Below are 16,878 nucleotides of genomic sequence, written 5' to 3'. Positions count from 1 at the left end.
AAATTTCTTTTTTGTTGTTGTTAAACGGCATTTTGACACTTACATTTATTGAATTACATTTTTTTCTTTTTAATTAACTATTTCAAATAAATTATTGATTAATCGATTTTTATTTTACAACTTAGGTTCATTTGTATTCACACACACGCGTGCGCGATATCTGACCAGATAGAGATGTGTGTGTATGCGTGCTGGGAGAGAGAGAGAGAAAGAGAGAGAAAGGGAAAGGGAAAGAGAGGGGAGAAAAGAAATGCTAATTCCTAGATAAAATCGTATTTTTCCCCCTTTTTTTATAGGTTTCCTTGCCAATCGTCTTGGAGGCAAATATGTTTTCGGTTTTGGGATTTTTGCAACAGGTTTGTTAACTTTGCTCACCCCTGCGTGCATATATTGGAATGTGCTGTCTCTCGTCATTTTGCGCATTTTTGAAGGTATTTGTGAGGTAAGTGTTTTTTTTATTATTTCACAATTACTACTAAACAGTATTTACTACTGTCAGATTTGGTATTTGTACATAATATATATATATATATATATATATATATATATATATATATATATATATATATATATATGAGCAAACAGTTAATAAAATATGTTAAAAAACACTTTGAAATGAGTTAAAAACATATTTAATCTGAAAAGGAAACACTAGATAAATGGATAGTCATTAATCCACGGAGTTTCAAAGAAATACTTTCCTTCTCATCAGAGGGTAGGAATTAGCAAAATGCGGGATTGGATTTTGCATGCAGAAGTATTTGATGAAACAACAAGTAAGTCAAAGATCTTACTTGAAAACAGAAAAAGTGAAGCAGAGGGAATATGGTGAAGAAAAAGGTGATTACACACGAATGGATAGTCTGGTGGAAGATAAAAAATTCAGTGACGGTAAAATCCAAATATAAAACTTCACAAAAGTTAAAAGAATTTCCATTTGTACAAGTAAAATCATATATATATATATATATATATATATATATATATATATATATATATATATATATGGTGACTAAAAAAAAAGCAAAAAACATAGAAAGTATATCTAGAACATATGCTGTAGAACGGAGAAAAAAGTCCAAAGACCCTAGTGTTTTGATGTGATGTTTTGAATATAATAAACTAGTTATGACCAAAGTTTCATTTCATTTGGACAAAACACTAAGAAACGGGGCCTAATTAGAGTTGGGGACCGTTTTTTTCTTGGGGGGGGGGTCACCCTATATATATATATATATATATATATATATATATATATATATATATTCAAAGTCAGACCAAAAATAACAATCTAACACATAGATACTTGATTCGAATTAGCCTGTTTTTCCCTCAGTCATGTAATTTGCATGAATATATTTTGTTTCACGACAGTTTTTCCCTAAAATACTTATTCTGGCTAAGAAAACTTCTAGAATTTTGATTAAAGGATACTCTAACTTAACATCAAAATCTAACCCCCAAGATCGTCATGGGCATGGAATATGTGCCTACATTAGAGATGGCTTTTCATGGGGAGGGACATTTCCAGAGAAGACCCTAAATTACTGTATATGTGCTTCTGGGTTGTATTTGCTCACACCAATGTGTTTGCCTCCACAACAGCAGGGTTATTATCTTTAAGACCATATCTGAGAAAATTGACCACATTCTGTCTGCTCATCTTATGTTCACAATGTGGAATGGTTAGCCCACTCAAACAAGACAGATGATGAGGGGAGGTTCTGTCACGATTTCTCCATTGCTTATGGTCTAACTCAGATTGTTCACAAACCCACCCGTGTGCCCGACACTGACGGTTAGTATGCAAATCTTCTAAACTTTTTTCTCACAACTTGATCTGAGCTGTGTTCATCCTCCGCTAGGATCTTTTGATCATTTGATTGTATCGGTTAAGATTAAAATGAAATGTAAAAGTCCTAAGACATACCTCTCCATCGTACACTATATTGATACTCTATGGCTGGGATAGCTTCTGTACAGTTATATCAGATCTACTTCTGCATTCCTTGTTTCTAAAGAATGTGTCCTCTATAGTATCAAACCTGACAAAATGGTTAATTGTAGGTATATATCGCTTCATAGCCTTAAAAATATTCCAGCAAAAACCTAACAGCCAACCATGGATTTCTCCAGAATATGCTGCTGCCATTGCGCACAGAAACCACTTTTTCCATTGCTTCCAATGTAATAGATGTAGTGAGACTAAAGTTGTTTTCAGGACTGCCAGCACCACTGTAAAGGAGTAATAAAGAATGTGAGAGAGTTGTATGCTCAGTCCATCAAGTCCAAAGTAGATGAGCAGTGGCTTGGTTCCCACTAGTTTTGGCAAATAACAAACAGAATCCTGAACAGAAGCGTGTGTTCTATCCCAACCATCGTCAATGGACCTGAGATAATTTCATCAGTATCAGACAAGGCTAAAGTCTTTGCCAAGAACTTTGCAGCTTATTCTACCCTATGCGATCAAGGCAGTCAACACCCTGTATTTACTCCTTAAAACTGAAAACATCTGAAAACATGCTATGCGACATACAAATATCTGTACACGATGTTGCCAAGCTAATCCAAAACCTTGATTCCAGTCAAACAACTGGCCTTGAATTATAATGCTGAAAAAGCTTAATCGAGAACCAGCTACCATACTTACAAAGCTTTTTAAGCATTGTCTTAGGGAGAATTGCCTCCCAAAACCCTGGAAAACCTTATCAGTATGCTCCATATTTAAGAATTCAAGTTATCGGTCATCTTCCTCTTAGTACAGATCAATCAGTCTCCTGTGCTTCATGAGTAAGTTGCTGGACTCTGTGTCAGCCACCTCAGCAAAAATAACCTCCTCAGTGACATGCAATATGGTTTCCATTCTGCTAGATCTACAGCAGATGTGCTAATCTTAGGATTAGCAAATCTCTCGACAGAGGCTTCCTTTCTAGGACAATTGCTTTTGACATATCAAAGGCCTTTGATAAGGTATGGCATAAAGGTTTACTCCACAAGAACTCCGGCTACGGTATAGCTGAAACTGTCTTTTCAATTATTAAATCAATTTTCTCTGATAGGTTCATAAGAGTATTGGTTGATGAGCATAAATCAAAAGCTCACAGTATTAATGTTGGAGTCCCTCAGGGGTCCATCCTGGGCCCAACTCTCTTCCTGATCTACATTAATGATCTTCCAAATCACATCCTAAGATTATTTATGCTCAAGACACTACCATCTATAGAAACACTTCAAAGGCCATAAATGACCAAGTTCTCTCTCTGATTCTCTCTCCTCTGATCTGGAGCACAATGCGGTACAATGGGGAAAGAGGTGACGGGTTAATTTTGATGGATCTAAAACCAAGCTTCTATCATTGCTCTGATCCCTGTCTGGTATCAATTGAAATGAATGGCTCTCATCTTGAGGAGATTCCATGTTTTGACAAACTTCTGGGTCTGGCCTTCACTCCTGATATGAAATGGAACATGTACATCAAATCCATTGCCAAGGGCTACCAGAAAAATGATGGAATCGGTCTACTGTTCTAGTAGATATCTCACTGATTCTTTACCAAGTACGTCCAAAGTTGGAGTACTGTTGCCACATCTGGGCAGGAGCTGCTATAAAAGACATTATCCTGCCTTGATAAAGTTCAAAATAGACTTTGTAGCCTAGTGAGGGATGCCCTTTTTTCGACCCTGCAACCTCTTTCCCACAGAAGGATATTATGATCCTGTCTCTACTTTACTGTTAGTTTCATGACAAGTACTCGTCTGAGCTCCAATTTATGGTCCCTCTTCACCAAACTTTCTTGAAAACCACTCTTCTAGCTGAAAACACTATTAATAATTTCCCCCCCACTCTTTATCTGTGCCTAAACCTAAACGTAGATTCCATAAACAAATTTTCTTTTTTAGAACTGCACGCCTGTAGAACTCTCTTCCGTTTCTCTGCTTTCCAGCTGACTACAACATAAACAAGCTATTGAGCCGTTCCCCTTAAGTAACCCAATTTACTAAATTTCCACTACTAACAGTTATTACGATTTTGTCCTATTGACTACTGTACACTCATTAACCCTTATCCTCGAGTGGCCTCCGGGCCTTGATAAATGGTGATTCCCATGTTAAAAAAAGAAAAAGAATAAAGACTTTTTCCTTCACCCAATATTCTTATACACTGAACGAAAATGTCATTTTTCTTTGACTTCTACAAAAATAGGATTCTGGATATGACCTTAAACTATATCCGATGGTGAGACCCCAGCTTGCGGGCTTTGGGGAGTGTGGCGCCAGCCTTTACTTGCCATTGTTCACAGGTCCACTCTGACCCGGAGTGGAAGTACCTGTTAGAGTCCCAACTATGGGTTACATAGACACTGACTTGAAAAAAAAATACAAATATATTCTATTAAAAAAATTTTCTTCAAAGTCACTGGATTCGGCATTAAATAACCTGAAAAAGGGTTGATATGCCGTAAAACAAAAACAATCAACTAACCTATCTACAAAAATAAATGTCTAAAACATGTTACATTGTTAAATATGAAAAATAAAATTTCACATTAATTACATATTAAGTTGCAGGAATCTGTGATAAAATAGGCTGCTCAGTGACATGCAATATGGTTTCAATTTGGTGAGATTTATAGCTGATATACTAATTGTAATATCACAGAGGATTAGAGAATCTGTCGACAGGCACTTCATTTCTAGACCAATAGCTCTTGACATATCACAAGCTTTTGATAAAGTATGGTATAAAAGTCTACTTCACAAGATCGCCAGTTATTCCATAGCTGCAAATGTCCTCCCAATTATAAATCCTTACTCTCTGAGTAGTGGTTGATGGGCAGATATCAGGAACTTATAATAATAATGGTGGCGTCCCTCAAGGTTCCATCCTGAGCCCAATTCTCTTTCTGTCATCAACGATCTCCCAAATCACATTCTTAGATCATTCATAGACATTTACGAAGATGATGCCACAGTCTATGGTAACACTTCAATGACCAAGATCCTTCTGATTTTCTCTTCTAATCTTGAGAATGTGATACAATGGACATAAAAGGTAGCTGGTTAATACATCGAAAACCAAGCTTCATAATAGCTTTGACCCCCATCACGTTCCAATTGAAATGAATAGCTCTCGTTTTTGGTGAAACTCCATGTCTTGACACGTTTCTGGGACTGACCTTCACTCCTGATCTGAAATGGAACACAGGCATCAAATCTGTTGCCAAGATCGCTGGAAAAATGGTTGGATCACTCTACCGCTCCAGTAGGTATCTCACTGCTGATGCGACCCTTTATCTGTGTAAGAGCCAAGTGCGCCCTAAAACGGAGTACTGTTGCCTCATCCAGGCAGGAGCTGCTCATATCCAGCTTTGATAGAGTTCAAAACTGGCTTCAAAATCTAGTAGGTGATGCCCTTTTCTCTTCCCTGCAACCTCTTTCGCACAGAAAAGACGTTGCAAGCCTGTCTTTGCTCTATCGTTATTTTTATGACAAGTGCTCGACTAAACTCCAGTTTTCCTTGCCAAACTTTCACAAAAACACTCGACTAGCTACAACCACTATAGACGATTTCCTCCCAAGTCTAAACGCAGATTCCATGAACAAAGCTTCTTTCTCATAACTGCCCATCTGTGAAACGCTGTTCTGCTGGCCTGCTTCCTGGTTGAATACAACATGGTAGCCTTTAAATCCAATGTAAACAAGTTCTTGTTGAGCCGTTTCCATAAATAATCAAATTTTACCCAATTTAAACCATTAACGATTACTATACTGCCACCTTACATTCATTAATCCTTATCCTCGAGTGGCTTTCGATACTTAATAAGTGGCGACTCCCGAGTAAAATAAACACACAAAAAAACTAACAAAAAACATTATTATTTGTTCTATTAACGCCAAGTATTAAAATACGTATATCATAAAGGTGTTTTTTAATTGTTTTTTTTTTTTCTTGAGAGGGAGCGACGTTATGGATTAACACTGGGCTTTGGTCACAAGAACACCACAACTTTAGGACAGAGTATGGTCATCTATAATTAACGAAATCTGATTGCTATATATGAATTCTTTTTACGAATGTCTGAGCATTTTTTCTGATCAATACGATTGGTTGCTGACCTTTTTTGCTTTTTTTTTCTAAAAGAAAATCTCCTTCTCCTTCATCATTGTTTATTTTGAGTCGTCGATGACATTGCGTTGATGTCTTGTTTCCTTATTTGATCGGCTTTTAATTACTTACCAAAAATAAATTCTTCATTCTAATTACGATTATTTCACCGTAGCAGAGCGAAAAATTCATTAAAAAAAAAAGAAAAAGAAAAAGGCAAAGAAAGAAAGAAAGAAAAAAATAAACGCAGACAAACAGCTTTTGTTGAAGAAACAATAATAACTGTAGTTTGTTTTGTCGTTCATCTGCGGTAATTTTTTCCAGACAATCTCTGGCAGAACAATGTTGGAAAAAAACGTCTTCCAATTTCTGACTCTTATTTATGTTATGCCCCTTCTCTCTCTCTCTCTCTCTCTCTCTCTCTCTCTCTCTCTCTCTCTCTCTCTCTTATATATATATATATATCTTTCTCTCCCTCACATCTATATATCTCTTTTGTAACTTCTCTCACACACATACTCTCACTCACTCACTCTCTCACTCACTCACTCACTCACTCACTCACTCACACTCTCTTAGACATACAATTTCCACTCTTCTTCGTTCGTCGTCGAGTTACCTAACAAGTAGATCGTATTATTTGGATTCTTCTAACTACTGTTCTCGTCTTGAGCGCCATTTTCATAACGTTTCGGTCGATGTAACCTCCGACCTTCTTCAGGAGTATCTTGTCGAACTCGGGAATGTTTCTGTCGAACTCGGAAATTTGGTTGGAATTCCGAACGGAGGTACTTCCATCAGCCATGAGGTCCTAAGTAATTCGCAGTTGTATTTTTACACTGAGAACTGAACCTTCAACTTTCAGGAGAATATGACTTTTCAAAGTACTCTTAACCACTGCGCCCTCTTGAGGGAGAGATGTGGATGTTTTGAATGTGAAATGTCCATTAGAGAAAAAGAAATTTTATTGAAACGGATTACGTATTCAGAATAATAAAATATTATGTTTATGTTTATATAACAACTTTGGAATTTTAGAAACAAAAAAACAAATAGAATTTCGAGAGAGTTTTGATACATTCGGCAGAACAAAAAGTTAGAGTTTAGTTTTTAGTTGAGAGTTGGAGAATCAAAGAGTGAGTTGGAGACGGAGTTTGGCCTCCAGAGTTGGTCTCTTAATGCACCGGGAAATTGATTGGCGCGAGATAGCAGAATGTAGACAGATAAAGTGTTGCAGACTCCGAAGAGGATCCAACCAGTGAAATAAACGATTATATATAGAAAATATAATTCGTGTCTTGGCGTTTTTCTTCGAAGGAAAGAATTTCGGCAGTGTGGCAACATGCAAAAAACATTCAAAGGAGAAAGAAAAAAGAAACCAGCTATGTGCTCTACCTCCACATATTGAAGCAAGAATATATATATATATATATATATATATATATGTATATATATATATATATATATATATATATATATATATATATATATATACTCCTATAAATTCTTTTTTCTTTTGTGTGTATTGATATTCATATTAAAACCCCTATTTTCTATTTATTTAAAAAGAAAATACAATTTCCTTTTTCCTTATATATGGGTCGTAGAATTGCATCCACTAACAAAAGATCTAGCTAATTTGCATATTCTTTTAAACATTCATTTTAATGAATTAGTTGCTTCGGTTTTCTAATGGGATGATCATCTTTAGTTAACTATTACGTGTATTTATATTCATGCAGATATTCTACATAATTTATACTTGCATAATATTTGCGTAAAAAGTTTATAGTAAAAAAATTGTTTCCATATATATTTATATATACGTATATATTTTTGTTTAACATATTCTGCCTATAAAACTCTTTCTAGAGTTTTTGGTCTGCAGACATGAAACGTTATATATAAGGTGTAAATGCAAAATTTTATATTTGGGGTTTAGCCCGGAAATCCATGCAAAACTTTATATTTTGGGTTTTAGCCGGAAAAGTGTGAAAATTAAAAAAGAAAAAAAAATGAAATTTGCCAGGTGAAGGTCGAACGCCGACATTACGAATGCATAACGTAATAGCTATTGGTTCATGTTTTAATTTTTAGCCTTGCAGTAAACATGTTTTCATATCCCAGTCATTGCGGCAGAGGCAAAATAAATCGTGAACTGAACGTTTTGGTTTCGATTCTCGCTAGTGCCGCATGAGTCTTTTTTTAATACTTTTTAAATCATTACTATATATTGCATCCAATCTATCTATCTATCTATCTATCTATCTATCTATCTATTTATATATCTATAAAAGTGAAAATGTCTGTGTGTCTTTTCTCTATGGTAGTTAAGGAAGACTATTATACAGAAATACATTACTTTACATATTCAAACTTTTTAATATATACATATGCACATAACCTTATGAACAGTACATAGGGCCTGAGCAAAGCCGGACGGAACAGCTAGTATATATATATATATATATATATATATATATATATATATATATATATATATGCTAAAAGAACTGTCTCGTATTAAATGAACTGTATTTTATGTGTTAACACCAACACCTACTCATTATACATACGCGTGTTCACACTAAACAGAATCAAGTGTTAGCTCCAGGAGGGATCTCCTTGATCTCTTAAAACTTACTGAAGTAAAATGAAATTTAAAAAAAAGAGAAACGATTACAGATACATGGTTTTATATAGCTAACCCTCTCCAAACAATTAACAACAAAAATAAAAACTGAATAAATAAACCGAATCATAGCCCCCTCCCCGCCTCCTAACATAAGCGAACACCCAACAGGTTAAGGCATACTTACCAAGAAATCATCTCACCAACGAGACGCCATAAACTTTAACATTAGGACTCGAATTTTAAAGTAACCCCCTCCTCCTACTCCCACATATTCCCCTCCCCCATGTATCTCTATGCCCTCAGCCACACCAGAAATAAACTTCCCAGACCCTCCCCCACAAGTTCCTTAAACTCCAAAACTAAAACATTACCGACATACCAAGCGCCCCCTACCACCTTCCCCCCTTGTTCCTTTCCTCTCTTTCTTCCGCCCTCCTCGCACCTCCCCCCTGACCTCATTCACTCCTTCACTCTTTCACTCTTTCATCCCATAATAACGAACATTTTTGTAAAAGTCTGAGGAAGCTACAGATGGCCAAAAAAATGGCTGGGTAGCTGAAACAATAATGTAACTTAACAGAAAGATACGGTGATAAAAAATTAGACGTATATATACATATATATATATATATATATATATATATATATATATATATATATATATATATATATGCGTACATTTTATAGACACGTAAACAGACGCTTCATTTATACATCCAGCTATACAATACGATAGGACGATCACGATACACAGTTATAAATATGTAGACGACACGTTACATATAAACGTGTTATATACTCATCAACATAACATATTACGATTTGTTGGTCCTCTTTGTATGCACACCAGTCTATAACATATTATGATACACACATGGCTTTACAACATACATGTTTTAGTCGTCGTTATATATACACACCGGCAATGTATGTATGTATGTATGTATGTATGTATGTAAGCACCTTGTTTCTACCTATTATCACATACCTTTTTTCTCTTGATGAATCCTAAATAAAAAAGGCGAAATGTTGATCTCGTTAAGCATAGTTTTTTGTTGATCTGATCTTTTTTCATTTAGATATCTTCATTTAATTGTTTCTTGGGTTTCTTTTCACTTTTCATCGATGGCATTGCGTTGATGTCTTGTTTTCAAATTAGTTTATATTATTATTATTATTATTATTATTATTATTATTATCATTATTATTATTATTATCATTATTATTTGTACTCACTAGGACGTCTCACACATGTCATCATCAGAGATTGCTCACTAACAACAACAGTTGGTGTTCCTTGGAGTCTGGGTGACAACAAGTCTCCACAGATTTCCAGTATGCTCTACCTTTTTGAAAACCTTTACAAATGAATTTGAATCATCACAACAGTCGTTTATCATTGACTTCTCGTCGGCAATGATCATCAGTCATCATTGATATTTGGGTGGCAAAAAGCCTCCCATCCAGTGGAAGGCTGATTAGTGCTTTTTATTCTCTGTCTTTCCTTCCCGACCTTTCTTGACTATTTTGTGTGGCGCTAGTTGATGCGGGACCTACATTTGGGGACGGGGATGCAGGAACTTTAAACCTTTTTTTTATAATGGATGCAGGAACTTTAACCCTTCTTTATCCTCAGGGGTTGTGGAATTCTTTAGTAGTGAAGTTTCTTTTTTACATGAGGAAATCAGCAGGAGTGATCTCAGTGCGAGGCAATCTTATGTGATGTAGCCGGGTCGAGTAATACATCACCAGCCAAGAAAAACAAGCAATACAAATTCGTTTGTTAGAAAAATATAAAATTATTATTTTATGTCTTGCTCCGTGTGCGTGCTTTAAGCGGAAAACGGACGGAGGGAACGGGTGGTGGTGGATTCAGCGGTGACTCGTGGCTGTTGTTGGCTTTTTGACTTCTCTCTTCCGCCTGCTTTTTTTATATCCACCCGCTTTCTTGCAGGTGTTCTAACCTCGACAGCTGTAAGATCAACTGTTTGACCCATTCACCTCTGGCGACGTCAGCTTTGAAAGGTTCACCTCATCACTCGGTGCTTTTTGTTTCAGACCGTCCTGTGTGTGCGTGCACAGTTTTAACATGTGCCACTGGATCGTTGAGTGGTGAGAGTCAAAACCTAGCGACCATGTGTTGTTTTCTTCCAGTGTTATTAACAAGGTTTAACCAGAGGTAACTTACGATCATATGGTTTCAGCTTTCTTAGTTCCATGTGATGTTCCTCTATCTTTTGATTTTACTTCTGTTGTAGCTTGTATATGGCCGGTTGGCGTTTGTAAGTTATGCGCATTAATCTCCGCATTCAAGGGTTTTCCCTAATATTTCATCCGTTTTCATTACTGTTATATATTTTTAATATATCTTCTCAGCCATCCTTTTGATTTCAGTCTCTCTCATTGTTTGTTTTTTGTTTTATTTTTAAGCGTTTGGAAATTGTTGCTGGTGCTCCTATAATTATTGGTGTTATCTTGAATTTCTTCATCTTCCATCTGCATTTCAGCACTCAGACCAGACCACTTCTCTGTCTTTTTCATATTCACCTGTGCATGTGCACTGCTGGAACGGTAAAATCTACGGTCTTGCAAGATTTTTTTAAAAGCGCATGTTCAATAAAATCCAAGTAGAAAAATATATAGATATGTGTGTTTGTGTGTGTGTGGAGGGTGAGGGTGTATGTGTGAGTCTTATGTACCAGCATAGCGTACTTGTATGTGTGAGCGTACATGATGAGTGATGTGTTTGTCAAAGCCGCCATTAAACTGAAACAGTCTTGGGTTATCTCTGCTGAGATCACCGATAGGGGTGCTAGTTCATGAGTGAAAACGCCCTCTGTGTATAATTGTATTTGGAAAGGGAGGTAATGCTGAATGCTGTGACGAAATGGTGCAAAGCATACATTGAATTAGAGGAGTTGTTTACCTGTTTTTTGTCTGCGATATCTTGTTTATAAAATTGCACAAGCACTGTTTAAAAATTATAAATCACTGGATAACCAACGAGGGATCATCTGCCGACCAGAACACTTAGATGAATGATCTGAGTATCACAGCATTCGCTTTGGTTTTCAAACGTCTTTAATAGTTTGATATTTGTGACAACACTACGCTCAGGCTTATTTAACTTGTGATCATGTCATAGGGATAGTGTTTACCTCTAGTTTTCATGAGCGACAAAATTCAATATGTTTACTCTACTTCTCGTTAGACCGATTCCCCACGGTGCCCTTATTACGTATATAACATAACTAGCAGATGTACCCGGTGTTGTCCGGTAGTAAACATAACGTTAAATTCTTAAAAAAAAATGAATTAAATAAAAAAAAAAAAAACGGAAAGAAACGGAGACATGTGCATGCAAATAAATTGTTTTTTTCTCCAAAGAGTTCATTTCTTGTAAGTAAAAAGAAAAATACTCGAGCTGAGTTCGAAACCAAAACCTAAAGACAGTGAATCAAGTACAATAATCATTACGCCAGCTTGACACGATCTTTAAAAAGTGTTTTCAAAACTACTTATTCTTAACATAACGAAGCTGTAACGTGAACAATTCGTCCATGCATAGCCGTGAAACAGTTGACAAATAGGTAAAAATCCGTTCAGTTCGAAGTACCAATGTTTCAATTTTAATTCCTTAGCAGTCCTTTTTTTCAGATGAAAACCAAGTAAAAAGTTTTCTACATTTCTGAATACCTATATACCAAATTTCAAGTCTGTAGATAAAAAAATTGTTGAGTAGGTTGAGAGTTGTTCTCACAAACACGCACACATTCTCCTTTATATAGATTAAATTCGTTTTTTTTTTAGGGTGTCACTTACCCGTCCATCCATGCAATGTGGGCTAACTGGGCCCCACCTTTGGAAAAAACGAAACTGGCTACCATTGCATTCTCAGGTAATTACATTTTTACTTAGCATTATTCTATTTCATTTCAGTTTGAATGTGATAAAACATCAGTTTTTTGTGAATTGTTTTTTTATGCATTGCTCTATTTCGCATATTGAGCTTTCTTTATCTGTTTGAGATCGTCTTATAAATATTGAAACTAATATTTATTTGGATTTTATGTCTACGGTTTTATACTATTTGTAATCCTATGACATTTCAGTATTTCATTCAATATATATATATATATATATATATATATATATATATATATATATATATATATGAAATATATATATATGATATATATATGATATATATATATATATATGTATGATATATATATGATATATATATATATGAAATATATATATATATATGAAATATATATATATATGAAATATATATATATATATATATGAAATATATATGTATATGAAATATATATATATATATGAAATATATATATATATAAAATATATATATATAAAAAATATATATATATATAAAATATATATATATATATAAAATATATATATATATAATATATATAAAATATATATATATAATATAAAATATATATATAATATATAAAAAATATATATATAATATATATATAAGCGTTTATATAAATAGTTATATATATATATATAAGCGTTTATATAAAGTAGTTATATATATATATTTATATAAGCGTTTATATAAAGTAGTTATATATATATATATATATATATATATATATATATATATATATATATACTAGTGGGGGGGGGACTTTGCCTGGACGTAAAATACGCTTAAGTATGATATTTTCATTTGTCCAGATTTCGCATATATTATTATAGAGTTGTGATTTCAAAAGTTACAAAAAAAGTATTTGTGTGCCATCAGCTAGAATCAAAACCGAAACTTGTAGCATTCAAAGCTTGTGTTGTTACCATTGTACCAACGTGACACGCATATGAACTGATTAAAATTAAAACGAACTAAGATCCATTTTTATATACAAATGCCTGAGGGAGTATCTATACACAGATGATGTTACAGAGTCTTAGCTTTGTACAACAGCTAAGTCTCTCTCTCTCTCTCTCTCGGTTCAAGATGTTGAGATCCAGCAACAAGCAAGAGCAAGATAGCCAGCAACAAGTTAAACTGCGGACCAGCTTAATGCGGGTACTGGTCTCCCGCTTTATGGTTTTTTAAATCAGAGATTTGCTTCTCCTAGAAAGGTTGCCTTCACCACGGCTTACGGGAGTCCTCTCCACCCCAGCACACACATACATACACACAAACACACACAGCCATATATATATATATATATATATATATATATATATATATATATATATATATATATATTATTTCAAGGTGATTTATCATTCCTTAACACTTACGTTGTCATATACTTAATTATTCATGCGTCCATTTAACACTAGTGTCTGTAAATAACTATTGTTTAATTGTAATTATTGAGCCCTTTTAAGAATACTTAAAAATGGGCACTGTCTGCAGAATAATTAAACGCAGTCAACAAGCGTTTATGCAATGTTAACGACTTTGCTCGTCCGAACACTCTAGATTGTCTAATGTATTTGCCTGAATTCGGCATTTAATACTTCTTAATTCCCTTCATTCCTATGGCAATTATTTAGTGGCACTGAGGTAAAGGCTTAGCAAATGGAGCCAAAGGTGGCTTCATAGCCGGGTTCACATCTCATGACTGGCAGGAATTGTCATTCCCTACACTGATGATTGCATAAGCATAAAAACACTAGTGTCTGTAGGTATAAAGAATAATTGTTATTTAATTTTAATATATTGATATGTATTCTTTTGCATTTCTGGGTGATATTTTAGGCACATCAGGCATAATATTGTATTAGAAGGTTATAGCAATGTGGGTTACCGGTGTGAGAAGTGGTGTGGAAAATGAACAAAAATAAACGAACAGGTAAAAATCTTGTAGGATTGTGAAATACCGTACGTCTATTTATTTTATATTACATATATATGATATATATTTATTTTATATTATATATATGTATATGTGTGATATTACATGCGACTTTGAAAAATAAACTTTATATTTTATTTACTAGCAATGCTTCAAGCAAACTACCTTTCACTAGTATTATACGATTTTTATTTTAATTTTGTGTTTTTTTTTTGTTTTTTGTTTTACAGGTTCTTATTTTGGTACAGTAATATCCTTACCAGTATCAGCAGCTCTTGCTAGGACACCACTTGGATGGCCTTCAATATTTTATGTTTGGGGTAAGTCACATTTGCACAAGCACAAGCAGTAGGGAGAACTGGAAGGTTTCTTGAGAATAGAATACTTCTTCCAAAATGACTTTTTCTAGGCGAAACGAAATCTTCAGGTTGTAACCATTTGTTGATGTAATAGTCAAAACGGTAACTTTTTTCCAGCCGGGAGGAGACAGATGACAATCTGAGGGAGCCAGATCTAATGGGAATGATGGGTGAGGAGCACGTTTATATTTGCACTTATGAATTCTTGCCATTATAACTGTTGTGGGTTGCAGTATTATCATAACAGAATAGGTCAGCATTCAGACTATCGGAAATATACAGTTAATCTTGAAGTTGTGGATTGGTGCATGAAATGGCATGGTTTATGTATTTATTTATTTAAGTTAAGACTCAGCTTGTGTCTTTCGATTGTAGGTGTGTCCATCTTTTTCATGAGACCACGTCGGGGTCACCAGTCTTGTAGGAGACGAGGGTAGTTAATGTAGTTGGTGATCTCATCCTCTGTTGTTAAATAGGAGGTAGAAGCAAAGGTCGCATGGTCTCCCTTGACATGAAATGAAGACATGAAATATTCCGGTATTAAAATTACAATCAAGTAAATTTATTTACAACAGATACAAAATAAATGATAGAAAGAGTTCAGTGAGAGATTATAAGTAACGTTATTTGCGTTTATAGTTTTTGATGAGCGGTCGAACGTCGGTTTGGGCGTAGCCGAACCGGAAAGTGTTTGTCCTCACGTCTGCATGTTCGGAGGTCCAGCGGAAAAGAGAATGAATGGCACAGACCGGATGTATAAGTAGGTTGTATCGCCCCTTGGTGGCAAGACATGGTGTTACCAGAGTTAAAGGGTGATAATCGTGTTTACCTTAAGGTCATCGGTTTGTGTATGTGTGTTCGCTTGTGTGGAGAACTCAGTCCCCATAGGCTTAGCTCTCGATAAGAATTCATGAGAGTTGCATGCTCCTTTTACTTCAGTCATGACTAGTGCTGTGACAACAGCATATTCTTTTCATTGTTTTGACTCTCGAGTATACGTCCGACACAGTTAATCAATCGAAAACCACATCACTCTATATAAAGGCATATAAAATATTAACGGATACACATTTGAGTGAGCAGAAATCTTGAATAATTTTCAAATTGTTGGAGAGACTTGTTGTTTTGGAACTTTTTAGATGAGTGTTATAGTGATCAAAAGGGGACATAACTCCAAATAAATTTTAAGAGTTATGGTTATTTGATCTGCGTTATGACTTAGTAGTTACATTTAGTAACTACTAAAGAGTTCAAGAAGCCATAGAGGAGAGAGAGACTAGGAGTGTTTTGTTTTGATTAGTTAGTAAAAGAAAAAATCTTTTTTAATAAATTAATGAATTTGTATTTGTATAAATAAATGTTATTTAACATGTTAATTAAAGTCAAGTTAATGAAAAAAATAGAAGAACTATTTTAAAAAAAATGTTAAGTTGTATTTATACTGTAATTGAGGTATTACCCTCTGTGAATGTTTGATTTAAGAAAATATCTTAAATCCAATTGTATTAATAATCGTCTTTCCAATTAAAGAAACAAAGTTAAGAAGTTACGTCGTCAGACAAAAAAAGAAAGAAAGAGAAAACACGCTGTAATGATCGTGTGTGCGTGTGTGCGTGCGCTGTGAAGTGTGTAGTAGTAGTACGAACAATTCCATAACATATATACGGTGTCAGCGTTGGTCTGGCTCGTCGCTAAGCAACGACCTGGAAAAATGGCCGTGCATATGTACAATGATACATAGCGATAATCAGTTGCCAATACTTGTTGGAAACATTTCGATGCAAAACCTAGCTAAAAACACTGCCAGGCACAGCAAGTACCTTTGTGTGAAATTTCATAAAAATCGGTCCAGCCGTTTTTTTAGTCTATAACGAACTTACACACACACACACACACACACACACACACACACACACACACACACACACACACACAC

General features: G+C 34.8%; 1 protein-coding gene across 4 annotated transcripts in view; it reads left to right on the top strand.

Moving 5' to 3' along the window:
- Nucleotides 1-16,878, top strand: part of LOC145277907 (sialin-like) — a 1,209,741-nt gene that overhangs the window by 1,075,335 nt on the left and 117,528 nt on the right. For all 4 annotated transcript variants that reach the window (XM_080129960.1, XM_080129961.1, XM_080129962.1 and 1 more), the window contains exons 6-8: nt 297-442; nt 12,551-12,638; nt 14,814-14,903. In XM_080129960.1, the coding sequence (XP_079986086.1) occupies nt 297-442; nt 12,551-12,638; nt 14,814-14,903 (324 nt within the window). The remainder of the gene's footprint in view (nt 1-296; nt 443-12,550; nt 12,639-14,813; nt 14,904-16,878) is intronic.

The sequence above is a fragment of the Euprymna scolopes genome, chromosome 6, assembly GCF_053919585.1.
Source record: "Euprymna scolopes isolate OS-2025 chromosome 6, ASM5391958v1, whole genome shotgun sequence".
In the NCBI taxonomy this organism is placed as follows: domain Eukaryota; kingdom Metazoa; phylum Mollusca; class Cephalopoda; order Sepiida; family Sepiolidae; genus Euprymna; species Euprymna scolopes.
Note: the sequence above shows the minus strand (reverse complement) of the source record. Positions and strands in the feature narration are given on the sequence as shown.